General features: G+C 34.6%; 4 protein-coding genes across 4 annotated transcripts; 2 read left to right on the forward strand and 2 right to left on the reverse strand.

Annotated features, from left to right (window-relative positions):
- Nucleotides 1–693: 693 nt before the first annotated feature.
- Nucleotides 694–2151, reverse strand: LOC141899319 (mpv17-like protein 2). The gene is made up of 5 exons (XM_074785558.1): nt 1877–2151; nt 1628–1789; nt 1471–1547; nt 1254–1382; nt 694–1134 (listed from the first exon to the last, which is right to left on the reverse strand). Exons 1-5 carry the CDS (start codon nt 2088–2090, stop codon nt 1096–1098), a joined length of 621 nt encoding a protein of 206 aa, XP_074641659.1. The 5' UTR covers nt 2091–2151; the 3' UTR covers nt 694–1095.
- Nucleotides 2152–2210: 59 nt separating this feature from the next.
- On the forward strand, nt 2211–3298 carry LOC141900038 (uncharacterized). Its single transcript, XM_074786741.1, has 4 exons — nt 2211–2541; nt 2649–2750; nt 2844–2900; nt 2994–3298. Exons 1-4 carry the CDS (start codon nt 2239–2241, stop codon nt 3105–3107), a joined length of 576 nt encoding a protein of 191 aa, XP_074642842.1. The 5' UTR covers nt 2211–2238; the 3' UTR covers nt 3108–3298.
- A 243-nt stretch (nt 3299–3541) lies between these two features.
- On the reverse strand, nt 3542–13576 carry LOC141898701 (lissencephaly-1 homolog A-like). The gene is made up of 13 exons (XM_074784747.1): nt 13468–13576; nt 11919–12072; nt 10762–10840; nt 10028–10102; nt 9704–9910; nt 9518–9614; nt 9351–9422; nt 9160–9262; nt 8973–9069; nt 8755–8886; nt 8054–8155; nt 7781–7937; nt 3542–7600 (listed from the first exon to the last, which is right to left on the reverse strand). The coding sequence occupies exons 2-13, from the start codon at nt 11948–11950 to the stop codon at nt 7527–7529; spliced, it is 1227 nt and encodes a 408-aa protein (XP_074640848.1). The 5' UTR covers nt 11951–12072; nt 13468–13576; the 3' UTR covers nt 3542–7526.
- Nucleotides 13577–13625: 49 nt separating this feature from the next.
- LOC141899071 (U6 small nuclear RNA (adenine-(43)-N(6))-methyltransferase-like) lies at nt 13626–16245 on the forward strand. The gene is made up of 8 exons (XM_074785225.1): nt 13626–13709; nt 14032–14374; nt 14451–14591; nt 14671–14932; nt 15031–15100; nt 15182–15271; nt 15557–15691; nt 15772–16245. The coding sequence occupies exons 1-8, from the start codon at nt 13650–13652 to the stop codon at nt 16243–16245; spliced, it is 1575 nt and encodes a 524-aa protein (XP_074641326.1). The 5' UTR covers nt 13626–13649.
- The last annotated feature ends 95 nt before the right edge of the window (nt 16246–16340 follow it).

Consider the following 16340-nt stretch of genomic DNA (forward strand, 5'->3'; position numbering starts at 1 on the left):
AAATACTTCAGTTTTCTTTTAGCTTATGAATGAATGATATGAATTGAAATTCAGAAATAAATATGAATCGACCACTACCTTTTATATTTTTTAAATTCGATAGATAAATCTGCATTGTTCAATAAAGGGAGGTATAAAAAATTTGAAGGACCTTGCAAGTGTAGGCCTGCCCCTAATAAAGATACAAGTCATTTTAATCTTGTCTGTACATGTTTTAAAATGTTGCCTTATTATTTTTTTTGTCTCAAGACTTCATGATGCAGTTTCAGTTGTTCCATTTGGCTTTAAACTAGTACTTTGGAAGTACTATGAATCAATTTTAATGGAAAGCAGTATTTTTACAGATGATTAAAGCTTTGCTACAGTTTTGTCTTGCTACTTAGAAAACAAATAAAGATCTCTGCTTGTGGTTGTGCATTATCTCTGATTTTGACTTGAATACTTTTGCATTAACGTTAGGGATCATTCATTTATCAGCCATTTTTCTTATACATTAAGCATTACAGTACGCAATTGCACTGACCCCTCCCCTAATGCGTACGTAATAAATGAATGACCCCTTATTCAGAATGCTGTTAAATCGACATGGCATATCCGACAGTCATTACTGGTTTAGAATTGTGAATGTGAAAAAAAAGTTTTATCAAAACTACCAAGAGGACTGAACATGGTAAACATCTTGTGGATCTGGTCTTTATTTCATTTCCTTATCAAAAAGTTACATCCAAAAAAATTACCTTTCATTTTTTTATTAAATACAATTAGACCATGACAATTGATGTTATTATTATTCTTTTAGAAAACTTTAAAAATCTGAGATCCGCAAGTCCAGATTTATATTTTGCACTTTCACATTGAAGGAGAATAGAAAATGAATAATTATTGTAGTTAAAATAAGGATGATAAACTAACAAAGTAAAAGACATAAACATGTACTGGTACAACAAATGCAAACAGAAAGAGGTAAAAATTCAATATTTCGTCCCCATTATCTGTGCCATAGAGATATTTTACTAAAACAATAAACATAGAATTGAGCTGTTTTTCAGGAAGAGCATTTACTTCTAGTATCACATTTTCAAAGCTGAATGAGCATCATTCAGTTTTCTCAACTGCATTCGATTGATGTTTGTCCTGAAAGGAAGAAGGTTCAGAAAACCACTTGAATATACAGTCTACTCCTCGGCTGATCGTTTTAAAATCAAATCAACATATTAGCATTCCAGATATTGTCTTGAAACCTAATAACTTACCCTATGGTGCATGTAGGAAAGAAATATACACCATATAAAACCACATATGGAAACGTATATCACTCTGAAATAATCTGGTATGTAGAAAAAATTCAAAGACTGTGCAGCTGGCCAAAAACATAAATCGACCTATGAAAAAGTAAATATATTCAATCAAAAATGGATTCTTGAGTTTTGATTATCTAATAAGAATTCAAACTGGATTGAGTTTACATACAAGATATACGACTAGAATTTTTTTCTTAAAACCATCCCAAGCTTCATCCCATTGCTTTCCTTCCAAGAATGCAGATCCTGTAAAAAGAATACAAAGTTATTAAGGTACTGGTTTTGAAATTATCAGGTTTAGGTACTATTTCATGACATTTACTCACCAACTAAGTACAAAAAGGCAAAGAAAGGACCAGCAATCGTTTGATCCAGAAAGACCTTCTTAAATACTATTTTCCCAGATTTTCCCACTAATACGTGGTCTAGAAAAGAGTACCAGCCATGATTTGCAAATCCCATTCCTACACCAAGCGTAAACATGCGACCTAGAATCGAACATTCATAAACGTGTAAGAAATGTTGATATGATCATAATAGAAAATATTTATGTCAATCCTTTTCGGCGCACTTACGCGTTCTATCATAATCAATTAATGACTGCTTATTTTCAATCCCAGCAGATGGTGGTAGGGCTGGTGTATTACTGTTCTGCTTCTTCCTTCTTTCTATCACTAACTGATTGAAAATGTCACCTGCTGTCACTAGACTACAACCAGATACCACGTTTGTCACGATTAAGTATCGGCCAAGAAGCCTGCCAGTTATATTCTTAAGTGTACTGAACATAATAGATAGGTACAGAGAGCTACGTAGTACGAAACGTTGCAGATTCTGTGAGGTGAGTGTCGAGGTCTTTAACTTGTGAAACGAATTGGTAGAGGCCGGCAACCAGTCTACTGGGGCCGCAAGGCGGCGCCATCTGCCAAAAACCAACATGGAGCTCGAAGAAACCTTCAAGAAAAAATGGGAGTTAAGTCAAAAATTACTGAAGCACGATGTAAATCGTGGCAGTCTATACCCTCCCATGAATATCGAACATATGCCCCATGAACGACAGCGTCTTGCAGGAAAGGGAATGACCGCTGAAGATCGAATGCTTCGTAAGCAATGGTTACAAGATCAAGTCCTTTCCCCGAACGAACCTCGTCATATACCAGAATTACGTCCCAGAAACATCTTTAGGCGAATTTACACCGCTCCTTGGGATTTCTTCTTCAAAACAATGGAGCCTATTTTGGTGAGTATTTTGAACTAATTATCCAGCCATGCCCGTCCAATGAGTGTCAGATAGATTGGTTCTTCTACATGTCATAAATTCACCAGTCTTGCACATTCAATTTATAGGGTGCCAAACCAGCTGCGATAATAAGATATTTTGCTCCTAAATATTTGATGTTTGCTGCCGGTGGATATTTGGCGTATTATCATTTAAAATATAACCGTTCGGTAGGTATACGCGATGATCATATCCTGTTCATTTTTTCGTATATTTTCATAGTATTGCTCTGTAAAGTGGATGGATATGCATTCTTTTCACAGGATTGGGATCAACGTGGTGGATGGCATATGTGGACTTCCCGAGCTCCTTTACTTCCAGTAAGTCCAGCATCTTCAATCTATTCAGATGGAAATTAACCTTAAAAATACACATAGCTTTATTCCAGTTTCATTGTGTTTTTCAAATTTCAGGGCGATGCACAATATCCAAAGTTTGAAACTAAAGAAAAGTCGGATTATGCCAACTATGGATTTAAAGATCGCACAGCATTCAAAGAGAAGATTAGAACTACACACACTGATTAAAGATTAGCATATGTAAGAATTATAAATTTGCAGTTGCCAATTATATGAATCCAGGTTTACTAATCAGAAAAAAACTTAGCGTAGTTGTATATTTTTCTGTTGTAAATTTGATAGTAGGTAGAAATGATGTACACCAGTATAGACAATGTTGCAAAGAATAAAAAGTTGTTTTAATAAATCAAATATAGCAATTCAATGTTATGACATTAAATTCTTGTATTCATATTGATTTTCATGAGGAATACTAAATACTCGACATGGTTTGTAGCACGTCTACTGCGGTAGTAGTAAAACTTGATTTGTGCTTACTTTTCACAAAAAGAGCAACTTGATAGAAGAATGAAGCAAAACGAAACTACGTAAAGAGAGACTGCGTAAGATGCTTCAGAATCCTTGGTACACTCAGACAGTAAAATGAAAAGTAACGACATTAATTCCGATAATGAAAACCCCATTTATTGGTAATACATCTAGCTAACAATTCGGGCTTTGATGATGCGACAATATTATAGACATTGAGTTTACAATCAGTGCTGTAAACTTCAAAATAAATCTTAAAAACTGAAACGGACAGAAAATCTGGATTGAGTGAAAAATGTATTCAAGATAGCGTAATAAATAGTACAGTTGTGAATCAACTAGTAGAAAAATGTCTTCGTTGAATTCAGATGGAATGTTGATAAATTCTTTAGACAAAGACCACTTTTCATGACAAACAATCAGAGCAGACAGTACAGAAATTGAAAATATGACTCAATCCATAGTCTCTTCATCGAAATAGCTATAAAGATCATTTTCTCCCCATATCGGCTAAAACTACCATAAGAAAGTACATTTAGAAATGATAAAGTTTGGTAGTGAAAGCAGAGGACTATTAGAGAAACGACGTACTTGAAGACATAATCAAACAATTCAAATAGAAATCACAAGCAATGTACATGAATATCTGATACAGCTGTATTATTGTGCACGCAATTACAAAGCCATACTGTAAATACAACTGGCAAGATAACATCAACACAGAAGAATACACTGCATATCACTGACTTTCTTGCTCTAAAGATATCTATAACATACATATCTGACACATGTACATCATACGAATTGGGAATTTCAAATTCACAGAACTACTTCAGTTATGAATGCGCTATTTAAATTTGTTTCTTTACCAGATGTGCTACATAAAGAGTACATTGCAGTGATACCGGACCAAATACTGTCCAGAAATATGACTTCATTACAACTAATTATGCAACTGACTAAGAGTAATACTTATTTAACCGTCTTCACAAACTAACAGCAGCTCTTCAAAAAAAAAAAAAACAACCAAGTTTTTCTACCTATAGTACAAAAATAACAACATTCTGATGAAGTCATTCACCAGTAACAGAAATACTTCTCCCCAGTTTTAGTCAATAATTAAAGCAGAATGAACTAATAACAAAATAACAAACGCTTCATAATTCACAAGCCATAAATAGTCATTAGCATCTTGACTAAACATGTTTTTCATAACTGCTCTACATAGAATGAACCTCATAACTATGGTACCTTTCATACCCAATCTACACGCGATGGGGACACCATCCTTAAAGTGTTGTCGCAGTGGTGTATATACTTCAATAACGTTTTTCTATGGCTTGACATATCAGTACAAGAGCAACCAATGTCACAGAATTCATTGATTGCAATCGGTGATATATATTCTTCATGTTTGACCAAGATAATCTTTAAAAATTTCTGTCATTTTAAATATTGTAGCACACTTAACACGAGTATTGCTGATGCATAGGGTGAACGAATAAGCAGTATTTGATTGATTTACATGTTATGTATATAGAGATTGCCAGAAAAATTTGCAGAGCTTAACCTTTTCATCTTAAAGTTGACAACATACTTACATCAAATTTCACGTTTTTACAACATTGGTGCTATATATATATACATATTGTATTCAGAAAGTGTTTGCTTGAAAGGGAGAATGGTAAGGTTGTTGAATATGTCTATGGTTTCCTACTATGTAGATCAAGTGATAGCCCAGCATTCAAATTTTCTCTATTTGATTAAAAAAACCATAATTTACACAGAGAGTAGCTCAAATCACTGCAGTTGTAAGTACATACATGGCGTGTATTAACAAATAGACTTGTGATGAACTGATTCAATAGTACAGCAAGTAAAATAATTTGGAAGCACCACAAAAGGTTCATCAAGTAGAAGAAACTATGAAGTGTACATGTTATAGTCCAAAAGAATACCAGAAAGTGGAGAAGTCATGAATATTTTCAAAGGATTGTTAAAAAATACTGACATATCAGTTTTAAAACTGATGATTCATTTGCGCATTTTGAATTAAGTGACATCATAGATTATAACATATCTATGCTGTGCAAATCTAACTTTAATTTAACAGAACCAACATTCAATGTGCTTTATGAGTTAAAAACCTGTTCAATTTGAATTCTCACGATGGCGATGCATTCCGTGTTGGTTAGTTTTCATTGAATCTTCACTTGATAGCAATAACTTAATCTTTTAAAATGCCACAATGGCAAGTATAGTCTATGCTAACTTCTACTTGATAATTAGTTTCAGTCAGTTGAATCAAACTGAAAAAAAATATCAATATATACATAATATTACATCTATAGACCTATTAACCGTATGCAATATAACACAAACTTTTTGAAAAGATCTGCATTATTGTTATTATTTTTCATTTGAAACATTTACTGACGTAAAAACACTCATATCAACAATGTACATGCATCATTTGCTTTAATTCAAAATGCAGAAGTGACATTGTGGGATCATGTTTGAAAGTACAGATATAAATCCTGCATTCTGATAGTAGAGCATGTACGTCGCAAATATTAAACCAAGCTATTATTAATATTATTAATATTATTATATTCATTACTTTAAAGCGTCATTATATACATAAATACTATACTTGAATGCACGTTACAAGAAATCTTCAAAGGAGAAAATACCTTTAGTTAGTTTATATACGCATAATAATAAACTTTGTATGGTTTTAAAGGGCCAACAGTGGGGAGGAGCTTTTTCATTTGAATATTCTATCATTTTCTTGAGTAAATCGACGTTCATAACTATTTCATATTACGTTTAATGAAGACGAATATTCAGGCAGAGTGACATTGACATGAAAGGTCATTGTTTGTGATCAATCGTCTATTTTCTAGAGATAATTTTTCTAATAAATTATTACTCATAGACAATATCAATTCAACATTTCATAAATATATTAAATCGCATTTCATGCACGAAAAATTCCAGAAAGCGGTGCTTATCATTTATATATTATTCAACAAGATAAGGTTACAGATCATACACAAAATGGATTCTCGTGTGGATTCGGAAATTTGCTGGATTCAAACTTGTACACGTTTAAAGGAGATTCGCATTACGTAATGAAGATAACACCTTGGCACATATTTAATATTCTACGATTATCATACAATATGTAGATGTATGCACAGCAATCCACACTAACAATGTTACAGTGTATCGGGATAGTAAGATATCATATAACAATGAATTACTTCACGTGAAAAGCCAAAATTTGATACATTTCATATACAGCCTTTTAACGCTAGATACCTCTAATATGCAAGCATCACAGTTTCACATATGATTATATTATGAAATATCTTTAACAGTCTTCTTTCTACCTGCACAAGATATAAGCTCACCGAAAAAGCCCAGTTCGGCTTTTATTAAGAATTTTGTTTTCTAACTTAATTAAATTTCTATTACATTGTACAAGATTTTTCGTAGCACTTGAATGACAACATTTTGTTTTTGTTTTGACCTTATCGTCACAACCAGCACCGACACTGAAAGCAATATTCCAGGGCTCGTGGCCAGTCATGGCCCGAACAGGTTTGCTTCTGACACCTCCTACTGCACTAGAGAGTGGGGAGGAGGCGTCAGACCTAAGGAGGCTATCCCCCAATATGCCCGAACCTCTGGATATTAACAGTATACAAGGTCAATAAACTTGGCCATTTTTCATCTCGCTTCCATAAAAGGAGAGGTGAGACTGGTGTTAAAGAATCACAGACATAAGTAACTAAATTGATGATTTCCACTGAACCCACAAACCCAAACCATCCTGATTTAAATTCAGGAATGAAATTATTGAAAATTTATTATCCATCCAAATACGTTTGATTGACTTATATAAATTCCAACTACTCAAATTCAGATAAAAAGTGAGCAGATTTGATGATGTGTATTGACACTTATGTTCTGAAAGAGTTCCGTTAAGACAATCAACATTATTGAATGATAATACATGGATGGCCTCTAAACAGTTATAGCAGTCACAAAAGCTGATACTATACTGGTTCATTGGGCTGAGAATTGAATTTCCTAAGCACAAAGAGTCTGTTGTTAACGGCATTCCCAAACTTTCACTATCGGGTCTACGCTACCAGAGATCACATATGGCGCCGACTTGTGGAAATCTGCAATGAACATAGAGAGAATAAGTGTGAGAACAGCGCACAAACTGGAGCCAGAGCCAGTTAGAAATTTGACTTTTACCCTGAAAAAGCAACAATCATTTTCTATTAATTAATCACATATTTCGAGTTCCCAATCCTAATCACAAATATAGCGTTAATATGACATTCATAAATGCGTACCTAATGAAGTCACAAAATGTTGATGAGCATCAAGAGTTTTTTGGTTACGTCTGTTCTTGATGTCCCAAACTCGTAGTGTTTTGTCATCTGATGCACTGATTATAAAATTTCCACCGGGATGAAATACTAATCCTCGTACCCAATTGTCATGACCAACCTATGTATAATAAGAATGTTTGCTTCATTCACTTTCAAAAATATAATACTCAATAAATAATGATAAGTTGATTGGCTTTGGTGAAACTGATGCTTGTGGGTAAGAGGTGGACTCACCAGAGTGAATAAGCAGACTGATACACTAACATCCCAAACTTTTATAGTCTTATCTCTCGAACCGGAAATTAAGAATGGGCCAGCTTGGTCTTTTTTCTTAACCTGAAAGTAAACAGACAGCATTTACATTCATTAGTTGATTTTAACAGACAAATAATCTAATCTAATTCGGTTGAAGAATAAAACCACCAATCAAAGAAAATATGTAAGAAGATTTTGACGTTTCAAATGCTATGAGCCATTTTCCAAAACCTATCTTTTTGAAAATGGCCTATACTTTTTGAGTTGAAACATCAACTGAAATTGTGGGTTTTATTTTCCTCGGGGGGTTAGTATCAAATGATTCAACGTTGACATGTATAATGGGGAACCGGCACAGATGGTGCCACTGAGATATCAGACGCACTCGATCAAAATTAGTTCATTTTCAAGTAACTTTGATCTCAATTTTCGGTCTTCCAAAAATTGGGCAAATCACGTATGGAAATAAACTCTGATTAGTCATTAGAGTTCAAATGTGCCACGATTTTCATGTATCATGCATAGAATTTGAGAAATTATTGTTAGATTTTAATCGAGTTTGAGAAGAAATTCAGCGTCTATGTCGTATTGTACACTAGCAAACCTGGCGGATTATGTTGGAATCCCGCTTGCAACAGCAGCGTTGCTGGTACCCCATCCCCGGCACATACAATACTTACATCATTACCAGCAGCTTCAATGATAGAAGAATGGGCTGATTGTGGAGCCCAAGCGACGCATTCTACGACATGGTCGTGTTCTCTTAGTTCAACTTTGCATTCTCTCGTTGCTACTACCCAGACTCGAACAGTCTTAAAATCAAATAACAAACGAATTCAAGCTTAGATTAATCATATAGATCGGGAAATGCAATTGCGTGCAGATAGCACCAACGTACCTGGTCGTTTGAACAACTAGCTAACAAAGATCCGTCTTGATTGACTCGTACCATCCGAACCCATTCTCGATGACCGGTAAAGGTTGCAATACAATATCTATGAATATAAATAGGGCACTGATTAGAATATAAAGGATTGACTATTTCACATCTAAGCATCAACAAGATGAAAAGTCGGTAAACTTACCCAGTAGCTACAGCCCACATTTTTATAGTTTTATCTCTAGATGCTGACACTATGTGATCTCCGCTAGGCATGAATGCAACACTGGATACATTATGGTCATGACCTAATAATTTGAATGTATAATGAAGATTAAACATCTAATGGGCGATGAACTTTTTCATGAAAGATACCCCTCGTAATCAATCACTTACCATGCATTGTTTTTACACATTCATAAGCTTGGAAATCCCATAATTTCACTGTCATATCAGCCGAACAAGATACTGCAATGTAATAAATTAAAACAATTTTGAATAGATTTAAAACTGCATTACAAGGTTTAAATAGAAACAGATTTACAATTATTTCTTTGCCATACCAAGATATTTGCCAGTGTGGTCAAATGCAATGTCTTGAACAGAGTCCGTATGTCCTTTTAGAGTTCGTTCGTAGTCACCACTTTCATAATCCCATATCTGCACAGAAAAGATACATTTAAACATATTGAGCTGAATACTAAAGAAATATAATATCATAACTATGTCATGATCAAGACTGAACTCACTTTAATAGTTGCATCTTCACTACAAGAGACCATCAAAGCATAAGTTGGGTGAAATATGACCCTTGATACTGGACTTCTGTGTCCACTTAAAGCATATTTCTCAGGAGGTCGTGGAATCCATTCAGTAGGCTTCCGTTTATCTCTAGTCGGTCCACCGGAATTAATTTCTCTTTCAGCTTCTGATAATCTTGACTCCAAGTCCATAACCTACAATTACACATGCTCACATTTAAGCTATCTGATCACCTGCTACCAGTAAGCAGTTTAATAATACCGTATGCATTCAAAAAAGAACAGGATTGATAAATTTGGAATCATTTTTACCTTTTTCTGCAACCGGATGACTGAAGTCCATTTTTTCTCTAGTAGACCAGCATATTTCTTCTCAATTTCACCACCCTGGAATAAATTTTTTACCAAATGCATTGTTTATGTACCCATTTCAATTCAATTTCAATTTGTTTCCATTACACTATACACTAGACAATTGAAAGGTTACCTTAACAGAAATCAATATGTCAGAATAAGATTGAGTTGACTCATGGCAGACAATTAAAAAACCAATAGAACAGTTTCAAAAACCGATAGAGAACAATGCCACATTTCATTCATTTATTCAAAATATCAGTGTAGTAATTGATGTCAAGTAAAGAACCCTCAACAAGCATCAGATATTTGATAACTAATATGAAGTGTTAAGTGGTGTTTTTAGTCAGCAATCAGAGCTAGGAAACTACAATCGTTATGTGTTTTAGGTACAAGGTTGTTATGTCAGCCGGTTTCAAGAGGCAACTAGCCTTTGAGCTGGTTGTCATGGAAACAAGGAATTCGGCATAAGTAATGATGTCTCGCCAGGAGAAACCAATATAATGCAACCGAGGAGTTAGTATTAAATACGGTAGACAGGAGATCTGTCTGGCTTACATTGATCTGTTCATTCATAGAAAAACAACTATTTCCTGGCATATAAATAACTGTGTCGTAAGAATTTCAATATCAAGGTTAGGAAACACTTTGATGATACAGTGATCTAATTCTTTCCTAAAGGGAACACTTACCATGTTAGCTTCATTTTGGAATTCACCCAAAGCACTTTTATATCCATTTTGAAAAAGGTAGTCGGCTATTGCCTTGTTTCTGAAACAAATTATAGTATATAATCTGAAAACTCAAAGGTATAAAAGTTGTTTGATGTTATATTTTTTCAAACTAACAGGGCCTGGTTCCACAGTTCTGATATAAGATTTGACTGTGAGGGAACTCATTGAAAATCTAAACTAAATTTTCACTATAGAGCTATCTTAAACTTAGAACTGTGGAACTAGGACCAGGGTCTTGATAAGATTTAATTAGAAACGACTTTTATTGCATTTTTTCATAAGGCATATCTTCATTTGCAAGTACAGAAATATTGTAAACCTTTTACAACTTTATTTTCTAATGGAATGGCTACCTTATATTGCAACTAATGAGAATGAATCAAATCTGATTCATAAAATCACCTTAACTTATGTACGTTTAAGCTGGTACTAAATGTAGTGGTGCTCAGCTAACACAATCAAAGTGAGCAGAATTACAGACGGTCAATGATATCATATCATCATCAACTCAATGATAACTAGTAACTATCTATTATATATTCCTCTAGTGCAGGGAAATAACAGGGGCAATACATGATATGCAAATAGCATAGCACTTTTATTACTATCGAATAATTATATACTTGATGGATTTAAGAAATTTAAGCAGAATGCACAGACCAAATTATCTAATCAATCATAATGGAACCTTCTTTCCATTAGTCAAAAAGTTACATGATACATTTCATAATCAAATCTGATGTCATTCACTTTATATGTTAACACGAAACCAGTAGAATAGGAATGGTGTATTTCTAGGTTCCAATATGGCCACCAATCAGTCGATCAACATCGAAATTGAGCCATACATGTCATAACAAACCCCCTATTGGATGGGAACACACGATACATTCATGAAATATCAAATCTTTTTCCGATGGAAATATACTTCATTGAGGCTTCTTCAGAAAATGATACTAGTTGACAACAATAATTGAATACCGATGACACTATCTATCAGAAGGCCAGGTAAATTTTAAAATAAAACATTTAACATTTTAAATAAATCATCACAAGTGTTTGCCAAAGGACTATTTACTGTAGAAAAACAAATGAGTAATGCTGTAGTTACTTACAATTCATCTCTTTGTCGTTGTGAAAGAACCATTTTTATGGTATTCTTGTAATGATTCAGAAATCTACTTTTTAATTCACAAAAAGCACCAACGAAATGTTTGATCTTTATTCATCAATCGGATCACACACTAAAACCATGTTGTCATCGTCGTTCTGAAAAATAAAATAACAGCTACACATTAGCATTCGATAGTTCTATTACCGGAGTATTCACAGCATTGGGCATCTTCAGTATGGACCAGGTCTCCAGGAGCTGAGGATATCTAATTTCCAGAGATCTGCATGATCTCTATGGGCATTCTTAAATGCTCCTACTAAACTCACGATCAATCGAAACTTTGATTTTCTGGGGTAAAAAACACGTGTATGGTTCCGTACGAATAGCCTTCACAGTAATCCGTACGATTCCGTACCGTACGGAGAGCCACTTAGTACTTATTGTGAATTATGTCGTTCGATCGATGAGAAAATGTATCCCCTACGCAAGAGTAGAACCTTTTGATTTACTGCATATAAGTCATGTGCTGTACGAACTGAGCCATTCGAATCATTAGCTGTTATGTTTTAAGTTACTATTCCTTATTATAACAGATGAGGTGAAATGTTTTCGGACCTTAGTTGGACCATGTCATTTTCGAATAAGGAAATAGCCGTTGCACCAGCTCACGCTGATGCCTATCAGCATAGGCCTACAGTAACGGCTGAGTTACTCGGCTTAGCAACGTTATCAATGAATTCAATTCAATTCAATATTTATTTCACGGAAAAGCAGAACAATCAAATCATAAGAAAGCTAAACAAATTTAAAAAAGAACGAGAAAATAAAAAAAATTTACAAATGTCATAGCGCGCTTTTCCATGTGGGCCTTGCAAAGCCTTTTAAAGGCCGCTAACGCAGGCACCCAATGAAAGAGAGAGAATAAATAAGAAGACAGAGAGAAAAAAGGAACAGATGAGCTCGTGCTTGAGAGAATTTATAAGTACAGTAGAATGGTTTAGGGAATACTTGTATCGTTATAATAATGAGACACTAAGTTGATGTAATAATGATATACAGATATATCTCAGACTCAATCTGTTGAATTGTTATGGAAAAAGAGAACGCTAGAACGCTTGGACGATGACAGCAGGTCAAATCATGACTAGGCTAGAAATCAACAACTAAATCTCAATAACCGTTTAACTGACAGGCCTTTTAGGGTCAATCCCCTTCTTTCAGACAGAGTAGTCAGTGAGTAGACACCTCTTTTCCACACGTCATGTCAATAATGTGTAGAACTACATACAAGTCTTATGCGGAGAGGGCTTCACTATTCAAATAACGCACTCGACGAACAACAGTTTGCATGCAAAGATTCTGTGAAATCTAGCAGGTACAGTTTTAATCATTGAGAGATAATTTTGAATGATAGATAGTCTGTGGCAAAACCGCCATGATTTTTAACGAAAATTGCCATGTTGGAAGCAGAGAGTTTTAGGCCAATAAAACATTTTCTCACGGAATTTTCGTGGGTTTTTCATCAATAACAGATCGAGAGTTATACTGACTTTTTCTACAAATCAAATACGTTATCCTTTCCGTGCAATAAGGAAGAAATTAGGAAATTCCAACACGTTGAAAACTTCCCTACAAAAATATCGAAACCACTACGCATACGTACTGCGCAGACTAGGCGAGATCTCGCGCGATACAGCGAGATTCAAAATGGCCGCGCCCACAGTACCGCGAAATGAAAAAATCTAGAAAAAACGTATTTAAATCGTATTTATTAGACTCAAAGAAGGCCACGGTGAGTGGTAACATTTTTGAAATTACACTCGTTAGTGGGGTTTTGAAGAATTGCCCGTAAAAAAATATATTTGATTCTATCCATCTAAATTATCCCAAAATGACCACAAATAATTCATATTTCAAAATAATTAGGGCCTAAAAATTTGCATTACTTAATATCAATCTGTCAAAAAAGAGCAGAACAGTTCACATGTCTCCTGTTATATCATCCAATTATGATTATTTCCTTTCTATTTTAATCCAGAGATTTTTAGGCTAATCATGGGCTAGTAAGCTGGAAAGTTCATCAAAATCATATATTGGAATTTTCTCTTTTTTAGTCTCAGTTTAGAAATACGTTTCAATTCAAGATGGTGGTAATGAACAAGTTTATGCATCCTCGAAATCCATATCGAAAGAAAAAACCTGATTTCAAAGCTCTGGCGATTAAATATAAAGAATTCCGCGACCACGCAACGACAAATGAGAACGGAAAGGTTCAAATTGACTTTAAAGATCCTGAATCACTTCGTGCCCTAAGTTGGGCACTACTGAAAGAAGACTTTGGCCTGGATGTGGAAATGCCTCTGGATCGACTCATACCTACTATTCCTTTGAGGCTGAATTACATTCTCTGGGTTGAAGATATTGTTGGAAGAGACAATGTCAAAGGAATTGATATTGGTAATTAATCTCGCATCATGGCATCCCGGTGTGTTATGAAGAGATCGTATTGTCAATTTGGTATATATATTTTCAGGATGTGGTTCTTCCTGTATTTACCCATTACTTGGAGCTAAAATGAATGATTGGAACTTTGTGGCCACAGATGTTGATGGACAGAATATTCACTTTGCTAAGAAAAACATTAGAAATAATGACCTTGAGAGCAAAATAGAAGGTAATGCAAATAGTAGATAGTAATCTACTAGGATTCTATTAAAACAGGAATGAATGTCTAATACGTATCTGTGTTTTAGTCATTGAGGTAGGTGACGATGTGCTACTTCATGGTGTTATCAAAGAGCGTTCAGAAAAGTTTGATTTCTGCATGTGCAATCCACCATTCTTCGCCAATAACTTGGAAGCATACTCTTTAACAACTACTAGAAAACCGGATGAGCGTTCAGAGCCAAATTCGATCAATACAGCTGAAGAGGTTGAAAGTATTACTGATGGCGGTGAAATAGCATTTGTAACGAAGATTATTATGGATAGCATTAAATTGAGGGATAAAGTGAAGTAAGGATCAATAGAAAGTGCAATATTCTTGCACGTAAGCAAAAGAACATTAAATAATTCATTTGGAGTATACATATGTGTGTATATCTGTTTCGTAGGGTGTACACCACGATGCTTGGAAAAAAATCAAGTGTTGGAAAACTGAAACAGATTTTGGGTGAAAATAAGGTTATTATCACTTAGTTTCGTACTTCTTCATTCTAACTAAAGTGTATTTTGTTAATCTGTATTTATCCATTTTATTGACAGATAAAAAATATTTCATCTTATGAATTTGCACAAGGCAAAACAATGAGATACGGTCTGGCTTGGACATTTCATGATGATCTTAAATTTCCCGTAAGTTTGCTATCTGCTTCTATTATTATTCATGATGATCTGACTATTAGCCGCATTCACACTATTGCTAGTAAGTCCATTCTTATTTGGCCCATACCTGGAATAGACGAACTATGTGTTTAGAAGAGACCAAATCAATGCTGTGCATTGACACAGGTTTTTAAATCAGCTGTTTTCACTGGTCCAGCTTGAGGCAACGTCACTAAATTCAGAATATTCTGAATAACAGATTACGAACAGAGCTATTCAATACAGGTACTCTCAATACAATCTTCAATCTTACAGGTCTCGCCTTTTCAAGAAAGTAAGGTAAAAGGTGATCCAAAGTACTGCTACATTGTCCCAGACACGGTGAAGTCTATCGAATACTCGGTTGAAAAAATTGGCAAGAAATTGGAAGATATCTTGAAAACACTACAGGTATGAATATTTTCAAAATAGATCTCTCATTTATACTTTATAGTATGTAGCCTACTCATCTAATATTATTTACTTTCCAGATAACAACTTTTGTTCTGATGACGAACAAGTTCGTGTGGAGCGTTGAAGGAAGAGCTTTTCAAAATACGTGGTCTCATCAGCGCCGAAAAAGACGTCAAGGAATGACACAAAATAGTTCAAAAATCGCAAAAACTGATCTCGCACAAAAACCATGTGATTGTGAAATAAATGTGAACGATAAGAAAACGGAATCCGTGGATGTCAATCTTAATCGAAACGTATCCCCAGATTTGCCAAAAAAGAATGAAATTAGTCCCAAGTCTGATTCTACCGCCGAATGTCCAAAAGGCAAAAAAGTCTCCATTGCTCATCCTAGTGCATCTACAGCAAATCCTGTAGAGTATTTGATAGTGTTTTGGTTAACAGTGCGAAAAAAACAAGACTCAATCGAAGTTGAAATACAATGGCGTGATGGAAAACAGAAGGAATGTTTGCATCAAATATTGCAGCACATTAAAAATCAATTAGTTTAAGTTAAAAAATTTTGTTTTGTTAAGTTTCTCGTTGCATAAGGATGTATTTGTCTGAACATGGAAAGAGCATTTTCCCTGGTGCCTTTACTTCACAG

The sequence above is a fragment of the Tubulanus polymorphus genome, chromosome 2, assembly GCF_964204645.1.
Source record: "Tubulanus polymorphus chromosome 2, tnTubPoly1.2, whole genome shotgun sequence".
Taxonomy (NCBI): Eukaryota; Metazoa; Nemertea; class Palaeonemertea; order Tubulaniformes; family Tubulanidae; genus Tubulanus; species Tubulanus polymorphus.

What these genes read in the sequence shown, in the direction of transcription:
- LOC141899319 (XM_074785558.1), bottom strand. Translation starts at nt 2,090, where the DNA reads ATGTTCAGTACACTTAAGAATATAACTGGCAGGCTTCTTGGCCGATAC. An exon ending in AAATTCTAGTCGTATATCTT is followed by an intron (nt 1,383 to 1,470) that starts GTATGTAAACTC and finishes ACTTTTTCATAG; the next exon opens with GTCGATTTATGTTTTTGGCC. An exon ending in TTTCCTACATGCACCATAGG is followed by an intron (nt 1,135 to 1,253) that starts GTAAGTTATTAG and finishes TCTTCCTTTCAG; the next exon opens with GACAAACATCAATCGAATGC.
- LOC141900038 (XM_074786741.1), top strand. Translation starts at nt 2,239, where the DNA reads ATGGAGCTCGAAGAAACCTTCAAGAAAAAATGGGAGTTAAGTCAAAAA. An exon ending in ATTTAAAATATAACCGTTCG is followed by an intron (nt 2,751 to 2,843) that starts GTAGGTATACGC and finishes TTCTTTTCACAG; the next exon opens with GATTGGGATCAACGTGGTGG. An exon ending in CCCGAGCTCCTTTACTTCCA is followed by an intron (nt 2,901 to 2,993) that starts GTAAGTCCAGCA and finishes TTCAAATTTCAG; the next exon opens with GGCGATGCACAATATCCAAA.
- LOC141898701 (XM_074784747.1), bottom strand. Translation starts at nt 11,950, where the DNA reads ATGGTTCTTTCACAACGACAAAGAGATGAATT. An exon ending in TCCAAAATGAAGCTAACATG is followed by an intron (nt 10,103 to 10,761) that starts GTAAGTGTTCCC and finishes AATTTATTCCAG; the next exon opens with GGTGGTGAAATTGAGAAGAA. An exon ending in GTGAAGATGCAACTATTAAA is followed by an intron (nt 9,615 to 9,703) that starts GTGAGTTCAGTC and finishes TTTTCTGTGCAG; the next exon opens with ATATGGGATTATGAAAGTGG.
- LOC141899071 (XM_074785225.1), top strand. Translation starts at nt 13,650, where the DNA reads ATGAAAAAATCTAGAAAAAACGTATTTAAATCGTATTTATTAGACTCA. An exon ending in TAGACTCAAAGAAGGCCACG is followed by an intron (nt 13,710 to 14,031) that starts GTGAGTGGTAAC and finishes TCTCTTTTTTAG; the next exon opens with TCTCAGTTTAGAAATACGTT. An exon ending in TGTCAAAGGAATTGATATTG is followed by an intron (nt 14,375 to 14,450) that starts GTAATTAATCTC and finishes ATATATTTTCAG; the next exon opens with GATGTGGTTCTTCCTGTATT.